This window comes from Selaginella moellendorffii, unplaced genomic scaffold (genome assembly GCF_000143415.4).
Source record: "Selaginella moellendorffii unplaced genomic scaffold, v1.0 SELMOscaffold_63, whole genome shotgun sequence".
In the NCBI taxonomy this organism is placed as follows: Eukaryota; Viridiplantae; Streptophyta; class Lycopodiopsida; order Selaginellales; family Selaginellaceae; genus Selaginella; species Selaginella moellendorffii.
Genome location: NW_003314324.1, coordinates 720120 through 745428, shown reverse-complemented (window position 1 = coordinate 745428; position 25309 = coordinate 720120). Strand labels below are relative to the sequence as shown.

General features: G+C 47.9%; 6 protein-coding genes, 2 long non-coding RNA genes and 3 other non-coding genes across 18 annotated transcripts; 3 read left to right on the top strand and 8 right to left on the bottom strand.

The window, feature by feature from the left end:
* The first annotated feature begins 46 nt into the window (after positions 1 to 46).
* LOC9644955 (small RNA 2'-O-methyltransferase) lies at positions 47 to 4204 on the top strand. Of its 5 annotated transcripts, none has more exons than XR_002994190.1 (12): positions 47 to 156; positions 518 to 762; positions 840 to 947; positions 1027 to 1487; positions 1542 to 1745; positions 1794 to 2581; positions 2661 to 2812; positions 2864 to 2980; positions 3035 to 3154; positions 3209 to 3655; positions 3730 to 4038; positions 4104 to 4204. XR_002994190.1 is itself a non-coding variant. In XM_024689809.1 (12 exons), the coding sequence occupies exons 2-12, from the start codon at positions 535 to 537 to the stop codon at positions 3915 to 3917; spliced, it is 2754 nt and encodes a 917-aa protein (XP_024545577.1). In that variant the 5' UTR covers positions 47 to 156; positions 518 to 534; the 3' UTR covers positions 3918 to 4204. The 5 variants fall into 5 exon arrangements, 4 of the variants coding, with proteins under 4 accessions (XP_024545577.1, XP_024545575.1, XP_024545576.1 ...); XM_024689809.1 differs by having other exon boundaries at positions 3730 to 3798; positions 3858 to 4204; XM_024689807.1 differs by having other exon boundaries at positions 3730 to 4204.
* Positions 4205 to 4393: 189 nt separating this feature from the next.
* LOC112351569 lies at positions 4394 to 5434 on the bottom strand. Of its 2 annotated transcripts, none has more exons than XR_002994171.1 (2): positions 5324 to 5434; positions 4394 to 5253 (listed from the first exon to the last, which is right to left on the bottom strand). It is a non-coding gene; the product is annotated as an uncharacterized LOC112351569 (long non-coding RNA). The 2 variants fall into 2 exon arrangements; XR_002994172.1 differs by having other exon boundaries at positions 4394 to 5250; positions 5324 to 5423.
* LOC9644734 (transcription factor MYB34) lies at positions 5243 to 7173 on the top strand. Of its 3 annotated transcripts, none has more exons than XM_024689675.1 (4): positions 5243 to 5356; positions 5481 to 5824; positions 6025 to 6951; positions 7019 to 7173. In XM_024689675.1, the coding sequence occupies exons 2-4, from the start codon at positions 5493 to 5495 to the stop codon at positions 7038 to 7040; spliced, it is 1281 nt and encodes a 426-aa protein (XP_024545443.1). In that variant the 5' UTR covers positions 5243 to 5356; positions 5481 to 5492; the 3' UTR covers positions 7041 to 7173. The 3 variants fall into 3 exon arrangements, with proteins under 3 accessions (XP_024545443.1, XP_002984694.2, XP_024545441.1); XM_002984648.2 differs by lacking the exon at positions 5243 to 5356 and having other exon boundaries at positions 5469 to 5625; positions 5695 to 5824; XM_024689673.1 differs by lacking the exon at positions 5243 to 5356 and having other exon boundaries at positions 5469 to 5824.
* LOC112351567 lies at positions 5492 to 6210 on the bottom strand. Its single transcript, XR_002994170.1, has 4 exons — positions 6095 to 6210; positions 5954 to 6031; positions 5665 to 5904; positions 5492 to 5599 (listed from the first exon to the last, which is right to left on the bottom strand). It is a non-coding gene; the product is annotated as an uncharacterized LOC112351567 (long non-coding RNA).
* On the bottom strand, positions 7152 to 9202 carry LOC9644733 (UDP-xylose transporter 2). The gene is made up of 9 exons (XM_002984556.2): positions 9040 to 9202; positions 8668 to 8815; positions 8401 to 8585; positions 8258 to 8325; positions 8070 to 8202; positions 7839 to 8000; positions 7508 to 7780; positions 7310 to 7459; positions 7152 to 7253 (listed from the first exon to the last, which is right to left on the bottom strand). Exons 2-8 carry the CDS (start codon positions 8807 to 8809, stop codon positions 7343 to 7345), a joined length of 1080 nt encoding a protein of 359 aa, XP_002984602.1. The 5' UTR covers positions 8810 to 8815; positions 9040 to 9202; the 3' UTR covers positions 7152 to 7253; positions 7310 to 7342.
* A 167-nt stretch (positions 9203 to 9369) lies between these two features.
* On the bottom strand, positions 9370 to 12199 carry LOC9644732 (phosphatidylinositol 3-kinase 1). Its single transcript, XM_024689704.1, has 12 exons — positions 12030 to 12199; positions 11739 to 11880; positions 11483 to 11590; positions 11331 to 11435; positions 11015 to 11256; positions 10734 to 10917; positions 10562 to 10681; positions 10411 to 10483; positions 10225 to 10356; positions 10073 to 10146; positions 9875 to 10006; positions 9370 to 9810 (listed from the first exon to the last, which is right to left on the bottom strand). Exons 1-12 carry the CDS (start codon positions 12197 to 12199, stop codon positions 9628 to 9630), a joined length of 1665 nt encoding a protein of 554 aa, XP_024545472.1. The 3' UTR covers positions 9370 to 9627.
* On the top strand, positions 9399 to 9491 carry LOC112351625. Its single transcript, XR_002994194.1, has one exon. It is a non-coding gene; the product is annotated as a small nucleolar RNA R64/Z200 family (small nucleolar RNA).
* A 4235-nt stretch (positions 12200 to 16434) lies between the features above and the next one.
* TRNAL-AAG lies at positions 16435 to 16515 on the bottom strand. The gene has a single exon. It is a non-coding gene; the product is annotated as a tRNA-Leu (tRNA).
* A 42-nt stretch (positions 16516 to 16557) lies between these two features.
* On the bottom strand, positions 16558 to 19412 carry LOC9644656 (protein DETOXIFICATION 48). Its single transcript, XM_002984554.2, has 2 exons — positions 18651 to 19412; positions 16558 to 18340 (listed from the first exon to the last, which is right to left on the bottom strand). The coding sequence occupies exons 1-2, from the start codon at positions 19086 to 19088 to the stop codon at positions 16811 to 16813; spliced, it is 1968 nt and encodes a 655-aa protein (XP_002984600.2). The 5' UTR covers positions 19089 to 19412; the 3' UTR covers positions 16558 to 16810.
* Positions 19413 to 21279: 1867 nt separating this feature from the next.
* On the bottom strand, positions 21280 to 21351 carry TRNAG-UCC. The gene has a single exon. It is a non-coding gene; the product is annotated as a tRNA-Gly (tRNA).
* A 6-nt stretch (positions 21352 to 21357) lies between these two features.
* Positions 21358 to 23864, bottom strand: LOC9644655 (CTL-like protein DDB_G0274487). The gene is made up of 8 exons (XM_024689846.1): positions 23799 to 23864; positions 23474 to 23557; positions 22746 to 23218; positions 22495 to 22678; positions 22229 to 22441; positions 22043 to 22159; positions 21755 to 21988; positions 21358 to 21687 (listed from the first exon to the last, which is right to left on the bottom strand). Exons 2-8 carry the CDS (start codon positions 23516 to 23518, stop codon positions 21478 to 21480), a joined length of 1476 nt encoding a protein of 491 aa, XP_024545614.1. The 5' UTR covers positions 23519 to 23557; positions 23799 to 23864; the 3' UTR covers positions 21358 to 21477.
* Positions 23865 to 25309: the final 1445 nt, after the last annotated feature.

Sequence of the window (25309 nt, the reverse complement as noted above, 5' to 3'; positions counted from 1 at the left end):
GCGGGGCGCCACGTAGTCGCCGTACAACCACGCGCTGGATTCGTACGGTCTTCTAGGGTTCTTCCGCTCTTTACGCCTGTTAAAGCTGAATTGGAGCGTTTCGTGAATGGCGCTGGATTGGAGCTGAAGCAAAGCGCCAGCACCTGGCGGGAATTGGTAAGGCTGAGTGGCGCGTCTCTCGATTTCCCTGCGCGTTTGCGTATTTATTTAGCTCGATTCTCCTCGCCAGTGCTGTTGCATAGGGTTTGTTTCCTTCATTGTCTTCTCTCAAGCTCTTGTGCGATTGTTTTGATCTAGATCGAGCGCTCTAGCATAGTAAATCTGCCACATTTTTGCATATATTTGGTCTCTAGCTGATTCTCTTGCAGTAAGCGTTTTTTTTTTGTTTTTTCGTTTTTTCGTTTTTTTTTCACTTGTTTTGATTGCGTGTTCTTGTTTCTCATGTTCTCATCTTAAGATATTTCTCCCTTCGCTACGATCAAAGTTGCTAACTTTTTTGTTTGTGTTATAAGTTTAGGTGGCTTCACTACAGCCATGACCACGCCGAAGGCCCGACTTAATCAGCTCTATAGTGCCTCCGATGGGCAACCGCGGTATTTTACGTTATCTGGGAGGCCTCCTGGTTGTCCAGCGCCGAAGCTACAGTCTGGATCCACATTCTACTGCAAAGTGGAGCTTCCAAATGGAGCAGTCGTCGTCTCGGAGCCTTGTAGGCGAAAGAAAGATGCGGAGCAGGACGCAGCACGAAAGGCCTTGCATGAGGTAACATTCTTTTGTTTTCTCGTTTCTCTTTGTATCTTTGTTTCATTTTTCTAAAGACTTGGCTTTCGTTTTTGTAGATTGGTACGCCTTTCGAAAGCGTGGCTGCTGCTTTCAGCACCATGAAGTCGTCGGAGGAAGTCTGGATCGAACTGAAGCTTCGGATTGAAACGGCTTTCTCCAACGAGGTGAGTCCTTCCTCCTGTTTCAAACGACGCTACGCGTTTTAGAGGCATCCGGGTTTATGCTGTTGTAGTGTTAGTGCAGTGTGTGTTGAACTACAAGCCTTTGATGGAGCACTTTAGAGCAGCCATTGTCCGTAGGGGCAAGAGTCATGCACCCGTGCCAGCCACTGTTCTCGCATCCCTGGATACGAAAATCATCAGTATGTGCAAGGCTCTCGATAACATCTCGGATGGCAATCCAGCCCGCGCACTAGAGCTTGTTTATAAGGCAGCTAAGGGGTCGTCAGTCTTGGCCTGTGATGCTAACATGTGGATCAGCAGAGTGGAGCCATTTCCAGCACACGTTAAGAGTGGACTGCTGGAACAGACAACAGAAGCTTCAGTTGCCTCCGAGAAAATTCACTTTGATGCGGTCTACATACCATTTGCTCTCGACAGGACGGTTTCTGCTATACGGATAAATATCGATCCGAGTGACTACTACATGGATGTTCTAGCACGTCAGCTCGGCATCGACGATGGTGCTCGCGTACTAATCTCGAGGTATAGAAGTTTTCTTACGTGTTTCCTTATTCGGTCTGACTTTGTGTTTTTCAGATCTATTACCAAGGCTCCCTCTGGGACTCGTTTGTTTTGGCGCCTTGCTGAAAGAGATGATAAGAGTTCAGGAGTAAATATGCGGGCAAGTACGCTTACTAGCCATTCTGTGTATGGTAATGCTATTCTCGCTGCTGTCGGCTCTACCTGGAAGTCCGAAGGTCGCCTTTGCTACGACGACGTGTCGTTGGGGTGCTACTACAGGTACATTCTGAAAGTCAAACTTATTTAGTGAACTAACACTTTCACCAGGCTAGCTCTTGGAAAATCTCCATCTGGAAGCTACAAGCTTTCGAGAGGGGCTCTTTTGACGGCTGAACTTCCACCGACTTTCACATCAAAATCGAGGTGGAGAGGCTCGACGCCACGGTCTCTACTAAACGAGTTCTGCCACCAGTCTCACCTTCTGGCTCCGACGTTCTGCTCTTACCCCGTCAAAGGAGACTCAAACGACTCATGCGCCGGATATGAAGATCACGGTTGCACAGCTGATACTTCGGACCAGACAGATCAAGCCGAGAACAATGGCAACGTAAACGCTGCGCAAGGACCGTTTCTGTGCAAGCTGAGAATGCTCGTGTGTGGTGCACCGCGGGAATTCGAGTCCGAGAGGTCATACAGGAACCGCAACGACGCAATACAGAGCGCCTGTTTGCAAGCATTGCTCTACTTCGACACTTCACTCGCTCATCTCATGAGTAGCTTGAACCAAAGCTCCGGTGAGGATGAAACAAGCAAGCAGGCTCTCTTTGAGGTTACTGAAGGAGAAGAGAAGACTTGCGACAGGCCACCTATCGGCTCCATGGTTCATGTGGAGTACAGTGCCAGATTATGTGTCGGGGCTGTTGCTATAAATGTAGAGAAGCAAAGTGACTTTGAGTTCGAACTGGGCAGTGGGGCTGTGCTTGGCCTTCTCGACACATGTGTTACTGGCATGTGTGTTGGTCAGAGTGCTCGCTTCTCTACGCCTTTGCCGTCCGTCGATTTGCTGCTGGCTACTGAGAAGGTCGACGCAGCTCTTTTCCACGATGTTCTTCCAGGTACTTTGACAATTTTGGCTCCCTGAATTTTTTAGTGATACGAATGTTTTTTACTTTTTTATTTTTGTTTCTTTTTCAGGGAGCTTGTCTCTGGAGTACACCGTTTCGTTGCTAAAATATGTGGAGGCTGCTGAAGCCAGGATGGAGTCCGCCGTGTTTTCACCGCCGCTTTCGAGACAGCGCATCGATTTTGCGCTTGAGCTTTTCCAACGGTCGCAAGCTTTATCCTTGGTAAGCCATCTCTATTTTGCTAATGATGAATGCTTAGTGTGGTTTGTTTAGATCGACTTCGGGTGTGGATCAGGGAGCTTTTTGGAAGCTATAGTTGAACAGCCAAACAGCCTGCAGCATATAGTCGGTGTGGATATCTCCTTGAGAAGCCTCACAAGAGCATCGAAGGTACCAAACGTATTACGTTTTGGGTTTTCCAATCTAACTTTGGTGCTTTTGTAGTCACTACAAGGAAAGCTAGCGAAACTCCGTGGTGCCCTGGAGAGCGTGACGTTGTATGAAGGCTCGATTGTGGAGCCAGATCACCGGCTCCATCACTTTGACGTTGCAACTTGCCTAGAGGTAATGCAAGTGTTTCATTATACACAGTTTTTCTTTCTGCTGGTTATTTTCTAGGTGGTCGAGCATATGGATCCGGAACCGTTATCAAGGTTCGGGAAGAGCATCCTTGGGATAATGCAACCGAAGGTACTGCTGGTGTCGACTCCAAACATCGAGTACAATCCAATCCTCCACGGCATAGTAACTAGAAAGGAGAAGAGCGAAGGCTTAGAGGAAACTCTAGACGCAAAGAAGGCAGAGGGTGACGAAACTGTCCGGCTTAGAAACGACGACCACAGGTTTGAGTGGACAAGGGCGGAGTTTAGCGACTGGGCCTCGGACTTAGCTTGTACATACGGCTACTCGGTAGAGTTCTCCGGTGTCGGTGGGACGCCCGGCCAAGAACCAGGTTTCGCTTCGCAGATGGCAATCTTTACTAGGATGGGAACGGGAATGGGAGTCCGTGATTCGGAGCAGCCGAAAACGGGCGAGTACTCCACTCTTTGGAGATGGTCATCGAAGGTGTGAGTGTTTTTTTTTTTTTTGGGAGCCTGGAGCAGGGCCAGGGGATAAGAATTTGGTGGTTTTTTTCCCAGCGGTCAATTCTGATAGCTTCAGCTCGGCTGGACCAGTGTCCGATTGAAATCCACGAATTTGATACGGAGGTATGGATGGAAGTGTTTTTTTTCTTTTCTTCCTTTTGTAACGTGGAGAAAAGCGGCAGGGTTTTCGCGTCAGCGTCGGCGATAAGCGAGGAAACAGGTGGTGTCTGACTATGGATTGACAGGGAGAGAGCATTGGGGGCGTTTGGTGGAGGAATGGGACTGCGAGGGAGAAGGGAAAAGAGAGGTGGTGTTTACGTAAGACTTTGCTCGATCATTGGCGGCAGCGCTGCACGATGCTCGGTAATTATCTCATCTGGGGGGCGTTTTTTCAAGCAAATAATCTTGGGTCGCTTTCTCGTGCGAAGGCAGCCGTATGCGAAGGGATTCCCGGCCGTGAAAAAGAAAAGTTTAATTGAAAAAACAAAAGGAAAAAACATGAAGGAAAAAAAGAAAACCGATTCTATGATTCGCAAGACCAGGAAAGAATGAATGTATACAACGATCTGGGCATGGTACGGAACGTACACTTGCCCCCGTCCGTACGGAGAAGAGAACACTCTCAGTACGGGAGCAATGGGGCGAGCGTACGGGAGAATCGTGAGCATAAAATTCAAGGCCGTGTGCCACTGGATCTGACACGCTCGCTCATCCAACATGTTCAAAAATTTCTTCCAGAAAATGATTCCTTCGCGAGGGATGGGTGGTGCTGGGCCGATCAGAGCACCCATTCTTTCTCTCTCTCTCTCTCTCTCTCTCTTTCTCTTTCACTCCGTGCTGCAAGTGAAAGCTGTGAGGATCCAAGCTGCATTGACAAAAGAGCCCCCCTTTCCACGCCAAAAAAGAGATATAATCTCTAGGCATTCACCGTTGCGAGATCCCCGATCGGACGGCTGGCGGGCCAACTTCGAATGTGGGCCGTCCGTTCTGGTGCCCGGATCCAACGGGCGCGGTATCGCTATCCCGCCAGTCGGGTGCGTCATCTTTCTTGACTATGTTGTGTTTTGTGCTGGATTGCGATTGCGTTTTCGTGCCACTGCCTGCCACCTTTTCTCTCTTCTCTGTGTCTAATCCGGCTTAGTGGCTGCCTATTAGCGCGCCCGGATCCATTTTTTCTTCCTGACACAAAAAGGAAGAAAAGAAGGAAAAAAAAAAAAAACTTTGATGCGATAGATTTCGCTGTCGGCGACGTTGATGCCCCCGCTTGCATGTTCATCTCTTGGAAAGTTCACGAGCAACTTTTAAAGTCGAGGGCGCTGGCCAGGGAGCTACTAGAACTGTGCTTAACCAAGCAAACGAGAATCCATTTTAGTCCAACATCTCTTACGCACCTCTTGACGAAGAGGAATTCTCGTGAGTTTAGTCGCCTGGTCTTTCTCTTCTAGTCTCTCCCACTGTCAGGATCGTTCAGCTTAGAAACTCCACGCTTGTGTCTCCCATTTCAAATGCATTCGCTGCGCCACTATTGACTCTTGCAAATCCGTGCAGGCATACTCTCCTCCTCCTCCGGTAATCCTGCTGAAGCAATAAGCAACGAGTAAGCAAAGTTCACACCAAGTCCTTCACAGTCACTTTCGCAAAGGCTTACTTAAATTCCACGCTCTCGCGGACTCGGAGTCATGTAAGTATGAGCGCGGACTCGCAGTTGTGCTCTCTGTCCCGGCAGAGAATTCTCCTCCTCTTTATAACATACTCGTGGTACTGATATCAAAGGATGGCCGCCTCCATGGGGATTGTTTTTGCAGACAAGGACGAGGATGGGGCGGGCTCCATGTTGCGAAAAAGTGGGACTCAACAGGGGCCCCTGGACGAGAGAGGAGGATGCTCTCCTGATCAAGTATATTACCGCACACGGCGAAGGATCCTGGCGTACATTGCCGAAACAAGCAGGTATTAAGCCAGTCAATTTTGATGAATTCACTTACATACCTTACGCTCATGTTTTTTTTTGTTGCACAGGACTTAGACGGTGTGGTAAAAGTTGCAGGCTGAGGTGGATCAATTACCTCCGGCCTGATCTCAAACGAGGAAACATCACCGAGGAGGAGGACGAGCTCATCATTAAGTTGCATTCGCTGCTTGGTAACAGGTAAAAATGGAGAGCTGCTTGAGTTTCTGCCGGCTTGCACTGGACTGAATTATCATGTCTTCTCCTTGATCTCTCTCATTCTGAAACAAATTCGAGTTAGTCTCTCCGAAAAATGCATCAATTTTGTACCACATGCTAAGATGCTTTGTCCAAAAGTCTGAATTTCCAAATCCTAATCCATGGTTTCATATTATCTGCAGATGGTCACTGATCGCGGGCCGGTTAGCAGGACGCACGGACAACGAAATAAAGAATTACTGGAACACTCACCTCAAGAAGAAGCTCCGTAGCATGGGGATCGATCCTCACACTCACAGGCCTCTGGAAGAAGTGGAACAGGAGGCCATGCAAGGAAGAGGCTCTTGTTCCTGTCAGCGGAGCAAGAGCACCAATGCAGGATCCTCGTCTTCGTCCAGTGACCACCATCATCGGCCACCACGCGGAAGGCCCAGCCAAAGAGGTAAAGTCTCGTTCCACAAGCTGCTCACAGATGACCACGAACACGGCTCTCTCGATGCTGACGTTGGAACATCATCCGCAAGAGGACCCCCTGCATCCCCGGCGAGTATGTTTTCTCATAATAGTTCCTCTACAGTCCAGGACCACACCGATAACCAGCACGGTGTGGCGGCTTCCGTCGCTAGAACTGCCGGTCCAGGTGGTTTCAACTTCGCAAACTACTGGGACCAGACGCGGGGCTTGCAGAGTTCCTTCAACTCAGCAACAATGAGCTCGTCTTGCACGGACTCTGTTGTCATCAGCAGCAGCTATTTCCCACGTCCCAACAGCGAGTTCCTCAGCATTCCTTTTGAGTATAACCCGGTGAATGTGGACTGGGAAGGCAACGGAGTAAAGACCGAGCAGGAAGTTCTGTTCTCGGAGTCCGACAACGTTCATAGAAACCAGGAAGGTTTTAGTTATGCCTTTGTCAATCCTCCCTCCAATGTTGATCACGGCATATGGGACGTGGACGTTGTTCGTCAAATGGAGGACATGGATCCAGCCATGCTCGTTGGAGACCATCATGCACAGGCAAGTGCCCCTCAAGAATACTGGGAGCACCATCCATATAATCCAATCCCAAAGACCGACATGAGTCTCTGGCCTGGCAAAGAGAGTAACACACGGTGAGTGTCCTAAATTCAATAGGAAAGGAGGATACCTGTCTCATTCATTTCGATCGTGATTCTGTAGCAAATCACGCAAGTGCCAATAAGCATAACACGATCATATACTTGATAAAATATAGGCGGTACCAGCAAACGCAAGAAAAGTCACTACACCCTGTAACGCTAAAGTCGCCATTAGCAAAAGCAGACCTTTCAAATTCTACAAAAAATCTTGCATTCTTCTTCGCAGAAGCACAAAAGCTTGTTATCGAGCCATGCAATGTATTTACGTGCACTGGCTGTAAAGCTAGCATCGCCACCTGTGCAGTGTGAACCGCCCATTAAGAGATGACAGGACAAAGAAAGAAGCACACACCTTATCTACAATTATAGAGCAACGATGAGAGCCTCAAAAATCTTTTCCTGAGTCAGATTTGATCCACGTTGTCACAGGTTCCTCGACATCCTTTTGAGCTGTTCCATTTCCATTCTCGTGCAGCAAAGGATCCTGCTCCTGCTTCATCACCTGTAGAGACAATATCAAGCCTCTGAACAAACCAGCTTCTGCATATACCTGAGGAAGAGTTGTCGCAGCTTCGTTTTGCTTTAGCTGGTTTTCTAAAACGCTAACGTAGGAGTAGACACCCATTCCCACCACCGCCACCGCAATACCAAAAATGTTTTTCCAGCTGAAAGGATTTTGCAGCAGAATGTACCCGAAGGCCAAAACGAGACACGTCTTAAGGTGGCCTAAGACTTGGTAAGTCACCGGCGACGTCTTCCCTATAACAAGGAATGTGCTGAAGTTCACAGAAACGGAAATCAAGCAAGAAAGGATGATGAATAGCTGCAGAGGCAAAGAAAAAAAAAGGCGTTTCATAGGCGGATAAAAAGCATGTGCTTACCAGAACTTTGTAGGTGTAGTAGAAAGCGAACACATTTTCCCCAGTAAGAAGGCCATCCAAGAAAGGACCAGTAAGTATCAACGTTGTAGCTTGGTAAGGGCAAGATTGGTATAGTAGCTGCGTGGACGAAACTTTGAACTTTTTCTGAATAGTGTTGGTCATCTGACGCAAACAAGAACGTTAAGGAGATCCCCTGGAAAACGCACAAACTCAGGTGAATCAAAAGGATACGATCTGCGCAACACAAGTCGTGACAATCGCGAAGACGGATAAAACAGAACCAAGAGCGTTAAGCTGGAGATCTGTTATGGTGGCAATTCCCACACCAACGAGAAGTAGCAGCAAGGCAAGCTGAATGCTTTTACTGCAACAAGTAAACCATCATAAGCCACCGACGAGACAAAGGCAAGCACAGTTACCTGAAAACTTTCCGTAAGAACACCGTCTCCAAAAGCACTGTGCAAGGAATGATCGCGAGTTTGGTCATCTGCACAACAAAAGAGCTAAAAAACGCGTTCCTTGGACTTCACGAATAAGGTGGCACAAAGGAAATTATTCTTGCCTGGTAGAATCCAACCGAGTTGAAGCCAAGCGTGAGATTGAGGAGGCCAATCGAGATGCCGTTTAGAACGCCGAATCCCATCACAGTTCTCGCATCGAACGGCTTGTGCTCGAAGAGCTTGAGCCAGCGAGCGACATGGAGGGAGCAGTACGTGACGAGCAAATGCCAGCCAGTTAGCGTGGTCGCTGTGATACCACCCAGATTGTACGAGAAAGATTAGAACACACAGAGGAAAGAGAAATCCAAGAACAAAAGCAATGCAGTTACCAAAGTTAAATCCCAGCGTAGTGATGAGCGCCTTGTTGCAAATTACAATGGCCACGGATGATATCACCGAGAGGCCGAGCGCTCCCACCGTGCCGATCTGCGGACCCTGTTTGTCTCTCATCTCTTCCTCCTTCTCGCTCATTGGCGCCTGCAATGGAAAATCGCGAGGTTATCAACCCGCATTCCAAGCTAGGGCCGAAATTCCACTATTGCGCGACCTAAGGAGAGATCCAGGCGCGGGAGCTCCTCTCAATCTAACCTAGAGCGAGGCATCAATCAAGAAGCGCGTGGCAGAGATATTTCGATCGAATCCGCGAGCGAGAGAGAGAGAGAGATTGCGAGAAGAGGCGGAGAGGAGGAGAGATTTCTTACAAGATCTCGAGCTCCAGCTGGGGATTTGGAGGAAGCGCCCGTGGCAGCGGCAATGGGGACAAGCCCGAGCGCCTTGGATCCGCCCCTGTGACCAGTAGCTGGCTTTTCCGCCTTCCCTACAAGAGAGAACGCTGATCACGGCAGAGATAGAGACAAGCCTACACGTTAAATGCCGCATCGCCTAGGGTATATTCCTTCCCGGAATATACGCCGGACTTACTGTTACAGACGTCGACGTAACGCCAATGCTAGTGAATATTCCCCCCCGGGGGGCTTTAAACTTGGGGCTTCCGGCTAGGGTTTACATAGGGTTTTAGGGATCTAGGGTTTCTTGGGCGCCGCCTTCTTCCAGCGCCTTCTCTCTGCTGTGATGCCATTGATTTTACATGTTAGACTATGGAGATGGATTCAATCCATCGCTGAGAACAACGCACTCGTTGCCTGAGCAGAGATTTTCTCTTTAGTTTTCCCATTGTTTATTCGTTTGGAGGAGATGATGATTCGATTTTGGTCCGTGTTTCTGAAATTGCAGTGACGAAACACAGTCTTTTTCGTTGTGGCTGATCCTCCGTTGTGTTCGTTCTGGAATTATTTGTGGACCCAAGTGTGGATTGCGTGGTTGAACTGGGTGGATTTCGTGTGGAGGCTGTCGTGGATCCATTTCGTGAACTCTTTGGCCGCGTGTTCGTCCGGGAGGTTGAGCAGCATTATGTCGTGCATGTAGCGGACGTCTGCGGGGCTGGAGACTTCGCTCAGTCCGCTAGAAATCATCTGTGCAAGAGTAAAACTTTCACAAACTATGGTGGAAAAGTCTAAACAAAAGCAGCCACCATACCAGAGACATTAGATTAAGATACTTTGTAGCCTCTGCCCGAACTTGGTTGAAGGCTTGAGCACAGAGTATCTCAAACGACCGGAAACGAGGGTCATGTGTGCCACCCATCACGAACGCCATGTCGGGCGTCAGCTGAGACCACATAGAAAAATCCAGCTTTTAAACACGAAAGATAAAACAAAGCTGGATGTCTCATACCACGAAGCGTGCACGCTCCCTCTTGATGCCAAACTTCGACTTAAAATGTCCCAAGATGTGCCCGAAATCGATATCTACAAGCACGAAACACCCGTGAAACTAAAAAACGAGAAAACAAAGATTGGATGCAAGCAAAAGAGATGAGAACGTACGAAAAAACTGGCCGTTTCTCTTGAGCATGATATTATCGTTATGCCGATCGCCTATCCCAAGCAAGCATGTTGCAACGCAATATCCAGCGCAAGATCTCGTGAAGTTATCCAGTGCTCCTTTATAGTTTTCTCCTGCAGGAAAAGCCATTTCGCATGAACAGCCCAGCGATAGACTTGAGAGCTCACCAGTCTGCGTTTCATGCATGAGCCAGTTGATAAGAGTATCCTCTTTGAAGACAGCCACTCCTCCGCCAGAAGCCTTCGCAATCGTAGTTACAATCGAGAGAAAATAAAAACTTCGAAGACATGTAAAAACAACAATCAAACTAATGTCTACCTTGCAGATGTTGGATAAAGTCTCCGAGTTCCAGACGACTTGTAGCATTCCACTACTATCGCCGGTAGCGACGCAACTGTAGATTGTCATTTTCATATCCAGGTTGTGCCTAAGCCATGTCTGAGAAAAAAAGCACTCGAAAAAAAAACATGAGGTATCGAGAGACTCTCACCTTGTTCATGAGGCTAAACATTTCCAGCGTAAGTATGTCTTGACGAAGGTCGTCGCCAGTCTTGAAAATAATGTAAGTGTGCTCTTCCACACTACGGTCCGTATTCTTGAATACCAGCCAGAGAGGAAGCTTTTTCGAATCCATGTACTTGCATTTCGTCAGTTCCAAGCCATTGACCTCACACCTGAAAAGAATCCAATGCGTGTTAGCTACGTGATCGGCACGTCTCCCATGTGAGGAGACTAAACTAAGGGAGAACAAAAACAAAATTAAGCAGTTACCTGGGATCTACCGGCAACGCGACGCTTTCAAAAGATTCGAGCTCCGAAAGCAAAGAGATAAGTTGCTTCTGACGCTCGGCCTTCTGTTTGACTTGCCTTATACCACGAGCAATGTTGGCTAATGAGAGTACCAGCTTCTCTTGCTTCGAGAGAGCTGTCATAACGTGTGACTTACAAGTCTTTCGGAACTCATTCATTGCAAACTGAAGCTTCACTGCGAAGAAGGCAACCTCCAAGCCGGCCTAAAAGCAGTTCGACATGCTATTGATTAAATATTCACAATATCCACAAACAAAACGACGACAAAATGCCAAACCTTGATGTGCCAGTACAAATAGTAACCGAGCGATTGGTCCACCGAAGCTTTGTTGACGAGGAATTGCAAAAGAGCGGACTCTATCCGTGGCTCGTACTGTAATGCCTGTTACACAAAACTTCAGCTAAGAATGACGCTTGGTTTAAGTGTACCTGAACTAGCTGCACTAAGAAAGAGCAGATCTCCTCATTCGAAAGGTTTTCCAGTACAGAGACTGCGTAGTTACGAACAGCAGGATCTCCAAATTGCGGACCAAGTAGCTGTATGTGTGCAATCAGAAAAATTCAATGCAAGGCGATTTTCTGGAAAACACCTGTAAAGCTGTGTATGGATCCAGTGGTTCCCATTTTGCCAGCAACCTGGAAAGATATGGTATTGAGCAACGTGCGAAATAACTTTTCAGCTTGCCTTCGTGCTTCCATAGCGTAAATATACTTTTGCCATGGGACCGATTGCAGAAACCTTGACAAGGCTCTGGGATTGTTCTTGATAGAATAACGGTACCTCCAAAGGATCGACTTTTGTGGTTCCGACGGTACAGAAAAAACATCTGGTATGAGAGAAAAGATAATAAGGGTGAAGCCAAACACAAAACATACCATAACTATCAACGCAAAGAGCAATGTGCTTCTTCTCCTCGGTGCTTGGGAATAAGTCACAATCGTCTGAAAAGTTTGTCAAAGGACGCCTATCAACAACCCAAAACGTGGGAGAAATGTTTTCAGATACGACACAAAGAGCTCCGGATCTTCGAGCGTACTGGTAAACATTGCTTGTCTTTCGTCCTCGTCTTCCCTCATCTTTAGGCTGAAAGGATAGAAGCATTCGTCAAGTGAAACGACCAGAATAGCAATATAGTCTTCCGACATATTTTCTGGCACAGTTCCTGTAAAGCAGCAGGTAGAGAGATCAGGATTCGTGGACAAAACAACATATCTTACCACACGTGTAATACGGTGGATCTTTCCACAACCTGAGATGTTTCACCTTTGAATCAACAGTTCCATAATCATCAATAAAACGATAATTGGCCCAGCCGACTAGCTTCGAGATCAGTTGACAGTCCCTCTGATGCCCGGAGTAGACAGCAAAGTTGAGAGAAGCTACCTGATGAAAGACAATAATTATCACGTTAGTAAATGGTGAAATGAGCTGCACCTCTGGAAGATCGAAAAGAAGTATTGGAAATGTCAGAATCTCGTTCCACTGAGGATTAATGCTCTGTGCGACGAACGTCGTCGACAGCTCCAAGTTTGTCGCTAGACGCTGGCTACCATGGTACCTTTTCGCGAGTTAAAGTCACAGAATGTGTAAGGACCAACAAAAAGGATACAAGCTTCCAATCACATTCATGTATAGCATTTCGTCACTTTCTTCGAAAACGCCATCCTTGAACCAGCATTCTTTAACGTGGACATGCAGATACGTTCTGCGAAGAAGCGGTGAGCTGAACTGCTTAGACAACAGCCAAGGCGTAAAATGAAAACGAGCTTACAACCGCAATAAGAACTTACGATTTGACTGCCTAAATTTTAAGTGCGTTGTCCACGTTTTTCTCATAGGACTGAATTTGTACCTTTGCATAAAACTCTGGCTTTTGATGTGAAATCTGTAAAAGCTTGAAAATGAGAGGCTGCATCATGATGAGCAGAAGTCTCGGAATGTCTACCTCTTCGAATTTCAGCTTTGCCTCCGCTTTCTGTGTTACGGGTGATACTGGTGCTGGAGGCTCTCCTGACACAGCTGGGTCCAGCACTAGATGAACAACTAAAGGCTTCTTCTCGTCAATGCAGCTCTGGACGAAGCTGTTAATCAAGTAGCTTGTAAGAATGGAAAGCAACAAAAATGGAAAGCGTGGCAACAAACTTACGTACTATCGCACATTCGAGATTTACACGCCTCGCTTGCATCCAGATAAATCCCGAGACTACCCTGAAAACCCGCATGAACACCACGCAAAAGTTGTGGGGCTATACCAGTCTCAACGTGTACTCGAACGCCAGATGCCCCTCCTCCGCCTCGTCACAGTTCATAAAGAGACGATCTCTTACGTCGCGCACCAAGTCAGATCCTGGAGATTAAAACGCAGCTCCACAGCGGACATGAGAGAATTAAAACCTTTCATACCTTGGACGAACATGACAACGCCGGTGTCTCCGCTGGGAAAGTAGCACTGGCACTGAATCCTCTCTTTGTCGTACTTATTCAATGCCGTGCTGCTGATGCCATGTTCCTCACTGCTTGCCAAGTTCAAGTTGTCAGCCTTTCCTCAACAGTACGTATGCAAAATTGTTTACCAGTTGAGCTTAGAAATGAAAGAAGTCATGCACGGAAGAAAAAATTTCTCCACCTTGTTGCAGCGGCAGGCCTTTCATCCAGCTCCGGAAGAGAGCTTTCTCCTACCTATAGAACAAACAAAGGATCAAACTTAAGCAACAAACGAAGGATAAAACTCAAGCCACGCAAAACAAAGAGCTGGAAGAGAGCATTCTCCTACCTATAGAACAAGACCATGAAAGCAAACTGGATCAAACTTAAACAAAGAAAAGCAAAAAGTTCGTGCTACCAACCGATATTTTGGCACCATACTTGGCGCAGGATTCCTGGATGCGCTGCAACCACGCTTGCGACTGGTGAGCGCTGTCCGCGCGCAGAAAATACCTCTGCCGCTGCCCTTGCTCGTCCAGCGCGACGATCTCGAAGCCCAGGCCAGCAGACGGCCCCAAATGCTCCATCTCCCGGACATTTATGACGCCCTCCGCATCGCGAAACGTGGAATCCTCACCTGGCAGGCACAGCAGATCCCCAGAGGCCGCCATCAGGACAAAGAACCGCCGCTCCCAGTCCGCATTCCCGAGCTTGAGCTCCAGGGCGCCAGAGAACGCCGCCCCCTCCAACGCCATACCTTAACCTAAGCCCTAATTTCCAGAATATCCCTAATTCAAACCACCCGCCCCCGCGCTATTTTTCAAATTTCTTGATGCCCCCGGATATTCTGGAATTTAGGGCAAGAGGAATTGGTTGGAACGTTTACATCGGCGTTCTGTTAGAAGTAAAGAGGGCGCTCTGGCCGTGTGTGCTGATATTTAGTTACAAGGAAGTGGCATGGTTGCCATGTCCATGTCGGCCATAGCCCTTTACACCCTATCACACCGGGATCTCCGGATCTAGGGAGATTCAACCGCTCTATTCAATGATTCGCTAGCTCGCACCACTTTCACACCTTGGAGGCTTATAAACTTTCATCCCATATGGTTGGCCTAGGGCATCTTGTCCATGCTTGTTTTCTTGCTGGTTGTTTGTCCGGGAGAATCTATTGACCGGATGACTTGCAAGGGGAGGAATCATAGTTTTCATCTCCCCAGAGATTCCCCTAGCTCTGGAGGGGTCTCGATAGATTATACCAATCACTGACCACCACCACCACCACCACCACCACCCAAATACAAACACAAAGATTGTCCCTCCAAGGCTCTCTTCTTTTTTGCTTTTTTGCCATTGCATTTGCCCCGCCTTGGCATCTGTGTATGTAGCCACGGCGCGCCAATCATTTGGCAATGCCGTCCCAGTCGTGGGCAGCGAAATCTTTTTGTTTCGTCCTCCCAGGCCGGGCTCCCCGCGCGGGATTGATGGCGGGCTTTCGATTTGTAATGCGCCAGGATTGTCTTAGGGCGCCACCCTTTCGGGGAACACTCGCAATGGATTGATCTGCCACTGCGCCACCTTGTCGATTCATCCCCTCCCCAGGAGCCAACAAACACAAAATTCCCTTTCCTTGATCACAGTGTCGTCCATGAATGCCATGGATGCCATACCCATCCATCCCATCCATACCCATCGCCCATTCATCCATGGCGTGCAATGCCATGCCATCCCATCCCCATCCCCATCCCATCCCATCCATCCCAAGAACGTTCTTTCGGTTGCGCCAGTTGGATAGACATGCCATGAATACAAAAGACGTATGCTTCCCACGTGGAGGCGCCGGTCAAGAGATCTAGACAGGAATACCACCACGATTTTTTACGAGTTTTTATACCACTACTACTACGGGCCAGGCCCAGAGAAAGATGGTGGGCGGTAAATTGGAAACTTTACCCTCTTCCAATAACCACGTCTCAAATGGCTATTGCGACCCCGCCCCTGTGCACTGACGAGCTAAAAAGCCTACCTCCAACACTAAATTCTTGCCACTACGTACGCCTTGCGCCTGGCGTATATTTACCCCCGGTACCGAGAATGTAGGGCGTTTGAGCTTCCGAGACCGGCCGTATCTCTACGCAGCGGTGGCGTCACTGCATTGTACTTGGGGCCGTATGGTGTGGATGACGCATGGGATGGGACATGGCCTACGTCAGGGCTCCTTGGGGAAGAACCACGTAGGGTGGTTTTTGGTCGTCGGGAAAGAAAGGTCTAATCTTCTTTCTATTCTTCGCCAGTCTTCGCAGCGTCCAAGGCCCACGACCCTACGACGACTAAGGCTACTAGTACTGCTACCATTGATATACGCTACGAATACGGGACGTACGTGTCGCCGTTTTATGAGTAATTTGTCGGGTTTTTCCCAACTCACGTGCCCGGCAATCATGAGGGGCGTGACGTCAGCGCCAGCTTAGCGTCATAATTTCGTTCGTTAAGCTCGATGCCATGCGATGCGAGCGCGATGCGGATGCGGGTTTTTTCGCGCCAAGTTACGTCAACGCTGACGGAATATGTCCCGAGTACAAAAGTATTTTCTTTTTTGCTTTGTTTGGGTTCGAATCCCTGGAATTTTTCACGAGATGGGAACTAAAAGAGCTATACATCTACCGTTAGTTGGCGGGTAGTCATCGCCGAGAGTATGGAGAGGTTTTTTGTTTGAGTGAAGGACTGACAAAGGCCATAGAGAAATACTCTGCGTGGTCCATCCAAAGAATTGGACAGAGAGAGATTCGCGCACGATGGGAGGGATATTCGGTGGGGTTTTGATACCATTTAATCCATGTGGCGTGCCTTGAATGGCCTTTGCAATGAGCCAGGAGGCAAATCATAAACTATGCGCAATGGCAAATGCCATATGGTATGGCAATCTTCGTAAGAATATAAAGAAACAAAGTGTGAAATTTGTTGAGAGTGGGATTCGAACCCACGCCCTTGCGGACCAGAACCTTAATCTAGCGCCTTAGACCAACTCAGCCATCTCAACTTTACACTAGCTTAAAAAGGTAGCATCCTTTATCAATCGCCCTTTTCGAAAAGGTGGCAAACTAAAGATTAGGTGGTTAACATAACAGGAAACAGTTACATTAAAAGGAAGAAGAACAAAGTTTGTGTTTCTTTGACCCCTGTTTTACCGACAAAAACTGCTCTTTCAGTTTCTCCGGTGCCCCGAATATCCGTCTCTTAGATTTCCCTCCAGATCGACATCAAAACCGTGAAGAAGCAAAAGATTCCACGCCAAAAGGTGGAACACCCCTCCTTTGGATCCACGGCGACGAGCTTCACATTGCCGGAGAGACCTTGATCGCCATGAGCAGCACGTCTTTGCCATTGTCAATGCAGCTGTCACTGCCATTGTCCTCCTCGTCCTCGTCCTCGTCCAAACACCCCAGCTCGAACACCTTGGAACCCCCGTCGATAGAATTCGCAGCTCCAATCTTCCCGGAGCTGGAAGGAGTGGAGGAATTGCTACTCCCAGTGAGCTCCTGCGCCCTAAACGCCTGGAGCTCCCAATCCGTGCGTCCCACTGCAAAGAGCATGAGCACCAGGCAAGAGCCCTGCGCCGCCAGGAGCCCAAACCATAACCCGACAAACCCCACATCCAGCGCAAACCCTAGAAGCATCGCCACCGGCATGCCCACAAAGTAGAAGGAACCAAGATTGATGTTGGCCCCCAGTGTCGGCCGCGCGCTCCCGCGAAGCACGCCGCAACCTGTGGTCTGGGGACAGTTCCCAATCTCGCACATCCCGACCACCGGCATGGCCGCCGCCACGAGCTTCAAGATGGCGGCGTCGCGGGTGAAGAGCGAGCCCCAGACGTGGCGCATCCCGACCGTGAAAGACATCGCCGCGACCCCCAGCACGCCAGCGCAGCAGAGCGCCACGTGGGCCGCTGTCCTCGCGCCACGTGGATTGTTGGCACCCAGCTCGTTCCCGACACGTGTCGAAACCGCCAGCCCCAGCGAGCTGGGGAAGATGTAGACCAGCGCGGTCGTCTGGATGAGGACGCCCATGGTCGCCACGGCAGCCCTAGCGTTGACCAGTAGACCGGAGAAGATGATCATCAGCTCATACCACCACCACTCGAGGCACACCGAGATCGCGCTCGGGATCGCCAGCGCCAGGAGTGGCCTCCAGTCGCGCAGGCAATCGCGAGAGATCCCCGGCCAGGAGAGCTTGTAGATCCCCGACGCGATCACGTAGAGCAAGAGGACGAGGACGAGCGTGAGATTGGTGGCGACAGCGGCGAGCGCTACGCCGCGGATGCCCAGGCCGAGGTGCGAGACGAGCAAGAGGTTGGCCGGGACGTGGAAGCAGATCGCGACGGCGGCGGCGATGGAGATCGGCAGCGTGATCTTCTGCGTCCGGAGGTAGACGCGGATCGGGTTGAGCAGCGCCTGGATGAGGAGGTCGGGCAGCGAGAAGAGGAGGTAGTTGTGAGCCATGGCGGTGACGGCGGGGTCCTGGCCGCAGAAGTTGAGGATGCGATTCATGTTGAGCCAGAGCAGCGCGATCGGGAGGCAGGAGCAGGAGAGGAAGACGACAGAGCGCTGCAGCGTGAGACCCATGAGCTTCCACTTGTGGGCGCCGAAGGCTTGGCCGCAAATGGGCTCCATGCCCATGGCCAGGCCTGACAGAACCGAGTAGCCTGTGATGTTGGCGAAGCCGATGGCGAGCGATCCGCCCGCCAGCTCCAGCTCGCCCAGGTGGCCCAGGAAGAGCATCGAGATGAGCGAGCGGAGGTAGACGAGGATGCCGGTGACGACGGTGGGGCAGGCGATGGATCCCATCTGCTTCAGCTCGCGGGCAACCTGAAAAGAGCACGATCAGATCAGTACCAATGCAAGAACAACTCAAAAACAAAGCTTGCAGCGAATGCCCAGACCCGGCATCTACAGTAAATCAAGGAGTTGACTTGTGGTTGTCACTCCAGGCAATCAGAAAACAATTTCACGGCATGGCATACGACTAAAACGCAAATATAGTGACAGTGACAACGCAAAACAAGCGATTGGAAACAGGAAACCAGATGGAACATCAAACGACAAGCCACAAGCAATGCGGATGGATGCGAGAGGGACACGAAGAAAGGCAAGAGAGATTTAGAAGAGAGAGTGAGACCTCTGCCGGTGTGGGCCACTGCGAGTAGCCGTCGAAGTCGTGGGCGAAGAATCCCGAGATTTGGTGCTGCTTGGTGCTGTCAGGGTCAAGCTTGGAGGGGGGGACATTCGGCTGCCGCATTGTCTGCCCGAATTGATCCGCGCCGGCAGCGTTGCTGAGGCTGCTGTTCTTGGCGCCGATCTTGTGCTGCTCCTGCTCCAGCAGGGGCATATCCACAACACTGTGGCTCATGATCAACCTTGGCAGCTCCGCAAAGCGCTGGTGGTCGCTGCTGGCGACAGTGGCGTTATTGTTGCTGTCGGATGAAGGAGCCATTCGAGCGGCGATGCTGGATTCGGGAGCGGCGGCGATGGCGGCGGCAACGGCGACGCCAGTAGTCGTGGTGGTGGTGGTGGTGACGGTGGCGGAATCAGGGAGATGATCACTCGACTTGCACATAGCTGAACTGCCCGTGGTGATGACGATCTTGAGGGCTTACCAAAGGAGAAAAGGAATAGATCGAGAGGACTGCCTTTAAGAGAAAAGGAAAGCCTTTCCTCCTTCCTTTTCTTGCTTGATTCTTGCCAAAGTTCTTCCTCCCTTTTCTCTCCTCCTTCTGGTTTGTCTTGGCTCCGCCTCCTCGCCGCTTGCAACTTTGTTGTTTTCTTGTGCGCAGAAAGCAATAAATCAGCAGAGCAATCAATCAGAGCTATTGGTGGTGGTGGTAGCAGAAAAAAACACCAGAAACAGAGGGACAAAGAGAAGAAGAATTGGAAAATATCACACAGACACACACACACACCCACACTCGCACAAACACACACACATACACCCCCTCACACAGAGCCACACACACTCACACAATGCACACCATATACAATTCCAAAAACCCTTTTCCCTCAAAGATTTGAGCACAAACCAATGGGACCCCCAACACAGGCCAGTATGGGCAAGTGCTGCAAAAAGCTAGAGACAGATGCTGGAAGAGAGTGCTGCTTCCCAGCCCCAGAAGAATGCTTGGTAGAACACAAACAATGCCCAGGCCATGAGACTCACAGCCAATCGAAAAAGAGAGAAATAAGAGCTACAGAAGCTACAGAATTGAATGCAAGATGCCCAGTGAAGGCAAATGCAGCATCTCCTTTTCAACAGGAAAGATCTTGCTCGATGCCAGAAGACTTTGATCTCTTGCTCTCTCTCTCAGGCACACACTCAGTGGAGATCAATCCAAGCAGTAGATTGTGTAGGGTGGGGTTTTCTCTCCTTTTTCTTGCTCTCCTCTTCCAGTGGCGAGAGTGAAGAGAAGAAGAATATAGAGTGATCTTTGCTTGCTGTTCCAATAATGGAAGACACAGAGAGCAGTGTATTTATAGTGTAGGGGGGACATCTACATGATACATGATGGTAAATGTTACCATGATATCATACCATTATGATGATGGATGTTCATGATAGAGATGGCATGGTGGACATACATGATACATAGCCGTGGATTTTGGGGACAACTAGAGTTAAAAAGAAACAATGGATGGATATAGGCTAGGGAACAATGGATCATCCGTATAGTCCTTCATTGAACTATTTTTCTCCCCAGGAAAAAAAAAAAAAAAATTGGCTTTTTTTTGTTTATTTTTTTTTGGTCCATCTTCCAGTTGACAAAGGTCTAGAAATTCCCAGAGCACAAGGGATCTTGTGCACGTGTGATGGGCTGGAATAAAGTCTTTTTTATCGCCCAAAAGGAGAAATTCGTATAAAATTCAGCCACATCTCTTTGGAAAAGGGGGAAGATCTCAGTAACACTGATGGGTGGACGTTGTGCATAACAAACCATGTCAACAAAACAAACAAACACTAGATGGATGGAACTATCCAAGAATCTTTCAGACAACCTCTTCAAACAAGTGGCACGAGCAAGAAGGAGCCCGCAAAGTTGGCAGATTTGTAGCCAACCCTAAAATAGTGGTGTTCTCCAGCGTACGAGTTGAGCAAGATCCAACCCTCTGGATCATATCCCACGATCACAACACACTGCCACGCACAAGTCCTAGGGACCGTCCCCTCAATCGAGTTGGCATCCATGCACATAATCACCGGATAGGCGCTCACCAGCCGCTTGATCTCGGGGTCTCCTAGGTTTGTAAACTCGACAAATCCGTCAACTTTGGGGACCTCGTCACCTTTCCCTGGATTGTAGCTCAACATCCTCATCACCGATCCCAAATCCTCTATAAGATTAACCGAGCAAGCCGAAGAAGATCCAATACTTTTGCTAGCCTTCACGTTTTTAAGCAAGCTCGCCATCGAATTAAGCGGCTCTATCGTCTTGACCATGGTGTTTAGTTTTCGATGGGCTTCCGCGCAAATCCTGGTGGAAGAGACCCACGTGTCTAAGCAGTAGTGGCCCATACTTGCCGGGAACACGCCCCATTCTTGCCAGTTTATCCGGGGACACGAATCACTACTACTACTAGAAGAAGAATCTTTTGTCAAGAAACTCAGTGCCGCTGGAGTGTCTAGAAACACCTTATCAATTTTCTTACCGCTATATCGGCAAAATAGTGACTCAAATGAAATCTCCATTCCCTAACCCTTCGATTTCCAAGCTTGCCTTTAAAAGACAAAAAAACACTAAAGTTAAACCTAAAGAGAGTGCGTTAGCCGGGAGTCGAACCCGGGTCTATTGCTTGGAAGGCAATTATCCTGACCGTTGGACTACTAACGCAATTGATGATAGCAATTTCTGGTATGGTTTTACCATTATAGCCTCTACCTTGTTGATGTACAAAACGATCAAAAATGTTCTGACTTTCAAGCTAGCAAAGCGCGGCGACGATGGCGTGGAGATCTTCTACAGCATGAGAACATTACTTTGCGACTTTGGATAGGAATGAGAAGGAGCAACCTCTCTCCCGCTTCTGTGTTGCAGCCTCTGGTGTAAAGTCTCGGCGATTTGCTCCGCAAACTCTGGATCCCATCGCCGTATCAAGGATGGATCTGAGGCGTAACACATGTAGAGAGAAGTCACTGCACTCTCCACTACTACAAGTCCCAAGCCAACCTGGTTTTCAAAGAGAGAAAACGTTCTTTTCGTCAAGCTTTGGAGAGTGGTGAAAGTTTGTGCTTACCAAGATCATTCCAACCAGCATTGCTGTGAGGCCGATGATGAGAACTCGCTCCTTCCACTTGAACCAGGCCCAGATGCCGACGCAAGTTCCTGTCAGGAGTCCCCCGAGAAGGATCTCCATGAGCAGTATCGCACCAGAGAGATCGTACGCGATCAAAACCTCTATGCCCGTCGACTGGAAGAGTTCCCATGCATCCCGAGCGGAGTGATTGAACGACTTGCCGTAGATCGCTACCTGCGGTCAAGCTGCTCGTAAACAAAACTTCGAAACGGCGAGAAAACTACTTGCCTCCACATAAGCGTACTTGTTGAAAAACCGAACTAAAGTCTCCACCAGATGAAAGAGGAAATCCACGCAGCACAGCAAGCACTCGTTCTTCCCTATGCGTGATCGAAAGCCACGGATCTGCAAGCACAACGCAAAAGCTGTTTGAGAAGAAGAAAAAAATTATAAGAACACAATATTATAGCTTACCGCCCACCGCATCGTTCTTATAGCTGCAGTGAATAGGGAACCATAGCAAATGCTGCCAAGAGAAGTCGTCATGGCGTGTTGCAGTGATCTCAGGATAGGCTTGGGTGGCATAATCTGATCGTCGGCAAGCGCCAGTACTATCACTCCAGCCACAGTCACATGGACTGTGTTGCAAACCACAGCTCCAGTCCAAAACAGACTTACGGATAGAACCTGAAAGTTTACAACCAATGAGCGATGGTACACAAGGTTCCAAGCAAGCCTACCAGAATGAGAAGCCATCTGCCGTTGTCGTCCATGCCGGAAGCAATAACTCCTGACACTCCAAACGACCACAATGCCAGCCAAACGAGCAGCAGTGCGATGAACGGGTAGGAAATCCTCATAGCCGCAGGGACAGAGGTGATCAGCTTTACAGCCTTGCTCAAGACAAGCGTCGTAAATGGCAGCCTGAAAGAGCGAGAGCGAGCTCGTCACAGAATGCGGAGACGAAAAGGATTTTAAACGAGGAGCGTACCTGTCCATGACTGACATGGTGTAGACGAACTGCAGGAGAGCGCCAATGGCGAAGGCAGTGCCGAAAAAGAACTGGCCGTCGCGGAAGCAGAAGACGCTGATCACTGCGAGATAAGTTGTCAAGCTGTGGACGGCGACTTTGATCGTCGAGTATGGCCGGACGCAGAGAAGAGCCAAGGATGCCCACGCGAACACTGCACCGAGCGCAGAAGCCACGGCATACACCGGCCAGAACTTCTCTGTTTGAAAGCCAGGTTGAAGAATGCCATAGTCGTGATTTGTAAACCGGTTAAGCTTAAGCCTGTCCACCTTTCTAAACCTGTTGAGCCCCAGTATGACTAGCACAAAACCCAAGCCGATCATATGGACTATGAACAGTCCCAGCCAGAAGATATCTCTCCATTTCCTTGCGGGCTCGGGAATCCTTGCCAATGGTGGTGGGGTGTTGTTTCCTTCCTGGGCAACACTTTGTTCCTGGGGAAAAGAAAAAAACACATAGCATTGTACGTCAGAAAATATCAAAAGAAAAGTACTACTCGAAAACAAAGCTTAAGTACTGCTCGCAAACAACGCTTGGTCTTAACAAGACAAAAGAACTGACCTTAGCCAAACAAGCAGTACTATGAAGCTCAAGGAAGAACTTAAGAAGAAACAGAAAAAAACGAAGAAACGAGCAAACGAACCAAGCAACTCCAAAGCTCAAGAGCACGGAGAAAGTCAAAAGCTTACTTGAATTTGAGTGCTCGAGATGGTGTCAAACGTAGGCTGCTGCATTGGCTTGTCTTCTCTCTTCGCTTCATCCAGTCAACGATTCTAAGCAAAAGCTCTCGTTTAGTTCTTAAAAGAAAAAAAAAAAAAAACGAATTCCTAGTAATCCAGGAATTTTTTTGCAGCAGACAAAAGGAATTCTAGCAAAATCATCGCGATCGCGCTGGAAAGTAGTGCACAGCGCGAGCGATTAAGCTCGGATCGCGAAATGCCAGAGCTTGGAGTTCGAAAAAGAAGAAGAAAAAAAATCGAGCAAGGAATGGGTGGATCGAGAGCTGAGAAATACCTGAGGCCGCTCCTGGAAAGCGGTTGTGGCATCCATCACTGCTTAGGGTTTGAAACAAGAACCCGGTGAATCCACCCTGTCCTTAAGTCAAGGACACTGTCCTCCGAATTTAAATTCTTGTTCAAAGTTTATTTACAATTTCAAGTGATTAAATTAGCATACATTATCTTAAGTCTAATTTATTTGGGTTTGTTGAGTAGATGAATCAATGTTTGAACTTCCTTTGAATTATTTCCAAAATAATTGACTAATATAAATATTCATTGTTTTATTATGTTTTAAAAAATATTAGTTTTAATATTTTTATAAATATTAGTAATATTTTAAAGACCCGATAATAATTGTAACACAACATATTTATTAAATTTATTAAAACTAAAAATACATTAGTAAAAGTGTATTTTACATATATAAATATAAAAATATCTATAATAATAAACATATCTATATTTGTATATATAAATTTTATATATTTTGATTCAATAAATATTAGTGAATATTTTAAATAATTGAATTCATTCTTATCCAAATTAAAATGTGTAAGTATTATATATCTTCTTGTGAGGTCCAAGTATACAAATACAATGTATATAGTGGGATTTGATAGCCATCAAATTGATTTTAATTCAGACCATTCACTAATATATATAAGTTAATGTTTTTAGGTCAATTAATATGCATATTTCTGTATTCCATTTCTATATTTAATGCACTCACATTGATGGAGGTATTTATCCTTGAGGAGTGTTCAGATTTGGGATTTTAGTTTAACTTTAGCTTTTACATTGTTTAAATTTCACTTTCCTTAAAACTTTTTTAATTTCTTCTCTTTTATTTTTTCTTTTTTTTTAATCTTCATGTTAAAGCAATAACCTCCTTCTTTGACTTTAGAGTAACAATTGATGTAATTGCTTAATGTTATGCAATTGCAATTAAACAATTAGACTTAATTAATGGCAACATTCATAGCATATGGTACAACTTTTACTTTTATTGCTAATCCTTGCATTTGGTTAGAATTGTTTTGTGGAATCTTAAGGATGATATGTACTATTGATTCGATCACTTTATGGTGATTACTACTTATCATTTTTGGGATGATGTTTGGTGTTTGTGCGAGTTTCTTATGTGTTTCCAAAGGATGGCATTGCAATGGTATAATGGTTTAAGTGCAACCACTCATGTGGATTGTGTAAGGAACTGACTCCCCGAGATGTCGTAGGCTAAAGGATCCCTGAAAGCATGACTAAAATGACAAAGAGTTCATCGGATGGGACCGAGTCGAAAATCGAGTCTAAGACTGACTCTGAGACCGAGATCGAGATAGAGTCTAGGATCGAGCCCGAGGCCGAATCGGAGACCGAGTTCGAGACAGAGTCCGAGATCCAAATCGGGTCCGAAATCGAGTCTGAGGTCGAGTCCGAAGTCGAGTCCGAGATTGGGTCTGAGATCGAGTCCGAGATCGAGTCCGAGACCGAGTCCGAAGTCGGGTCTAAGATCGAGTCCAAGAT

What these genes read in the sequence shown, in the direction of transcription:
- LOC9644733 (XM_002984556.2), bottom strand. Translation starts at nt 8,809, where the DNA reads ATGAGCGAGAAGGAGGAAGAGATGAGAGACAAACAGGGTCCGCAGATC. An exon ending in TACGCTGGGATTTAACTTTG is followed by an intron (nt 8,586 to 8,667) that starts GTAACTGCATTG and finishes GTGGTATCACAG; the next exon opens with CGACCACGCTAACTGGCTGG. An exon ending in ACTACACCTACAAAGTTCTG is followed by an intron (nt 7,781 to 7,838) that starts GTAAGCACATGC and finishes TTGCCTCTGCAG; the next exon opens with CTATTCATCATCCTTTCTTG.
- LOC9644955 (XM_024689807.1), top strand. Translation starts at nt 535, where the DNA reads ATGACCACGCCGAAGGCCCGACTTAATCAGCTCTATAGTGCCTCCGAT. An exon ending in TTTCCACGATGTTCTTCCAG is followed by an intron (nt 2,582 to 2,660) that starts GTACTTTGACAA and finishes TTTCTTTTTCAG; the next exon opens with GGAGCTTGTCTCTGGAGTAC. An exon ending in TTTGGAGATGGTCATCGAAG is followed by an intron (nt 3,656 to 3,729) that starts GTGTGAGTGTTT and finishes TTTTTTTCCCAG; the next exon opens with CGGTCAATTCTGATAGCTTC.
- LOC9644732 (XM_024689704.1), bottom strand. Translation starts at nt 12,199, where the DNA reads ATGTCGGAAGACTATATTGCTATTCTGGTCGTTTCACTTGACGAATGC. An exon ending in ATTTGTACTGGCACATCAAG is followed by an intron (nt 11,257 to 11,330) that starts GTTTGGCATTTT and finishes AACTGCTTTTAG; the next exon opens with GCCGGCTTGGAGGTTGCCTT. An exon ending in GCGTTGCCGGTAGATCCCAG is followed by an intron (nt 10,918 to 11,014) that starts GTAACTGCTTAA and finishes GATTCTTTTCAG; the next exon opens with GTGTGAGGTCAATGGCTTGG.
- LOC9644655 (XM_024689846.1), bottom strand. Translation starts at nt 23,518, where the DNA reads ATGCAGCAGCCTACGTTTGACACCATCTCGAGCACTCAAATTCAA. An exon ending in ACCATGTCAGTCATGGACAG is followed by an intron (nt 22,679 to 22,745) that starts GTACGCTCCTCG and finishes TCGCTCTTTCAG; the next exon opens with GCTGCCATTTACGACGCTTG. An exon ending in TGCTGGTTGGAATGATCTTG is followed by an intron (nt 21,688 to 21,754) that starts GTAAGCACAAAC and finishes TTTGAAAACCAG; the next exon opens with GTTGGCTTGGGACTTGTAGT.
- LOC9644656 (XM_002984554.2), bottom strand. Translation starts at nt 19,088, where the DNA reads ATGTGCAAGTCGAGTGATCATCTCCCTGATTCCGCCACCGTCACCACC. An exon ending in AGTGGCCCACACCGGCAGAG is followed by an intron (nt 18,341 to 18,650) that starts GTCTCACTCTCT and finishes TGCTCTTTTCAG; the next exon opens with GTTGCCCGCGAGCTGAAGCA.
- LOC9644734 (XM_024689675.1), top strand. Translation starts at nt 5,493, where the DNA reads ATGGGGCGGGCTCCATGTTGCGAAAAAGTGGGACTCAACAGGGGCCCC. An exon ending in CATTCGCTGCTTGGTAACAG is followed by an intron (nt 5,825 to 6,024) that starts GTAAAAATGGAG and finishes TATTATCTGCAG; the next exon opens with ATGGTCACTGATCGCGGGCC. An exon ending in GGCAAAGAGAGTAACACACG is followed by an intron (nt 6,952 to 7,018) that starts GTGAGTGTCCTA and finishes GTGATTCTGTAG; the next exon opens with CAAATCACGCAAGTGCCAAT.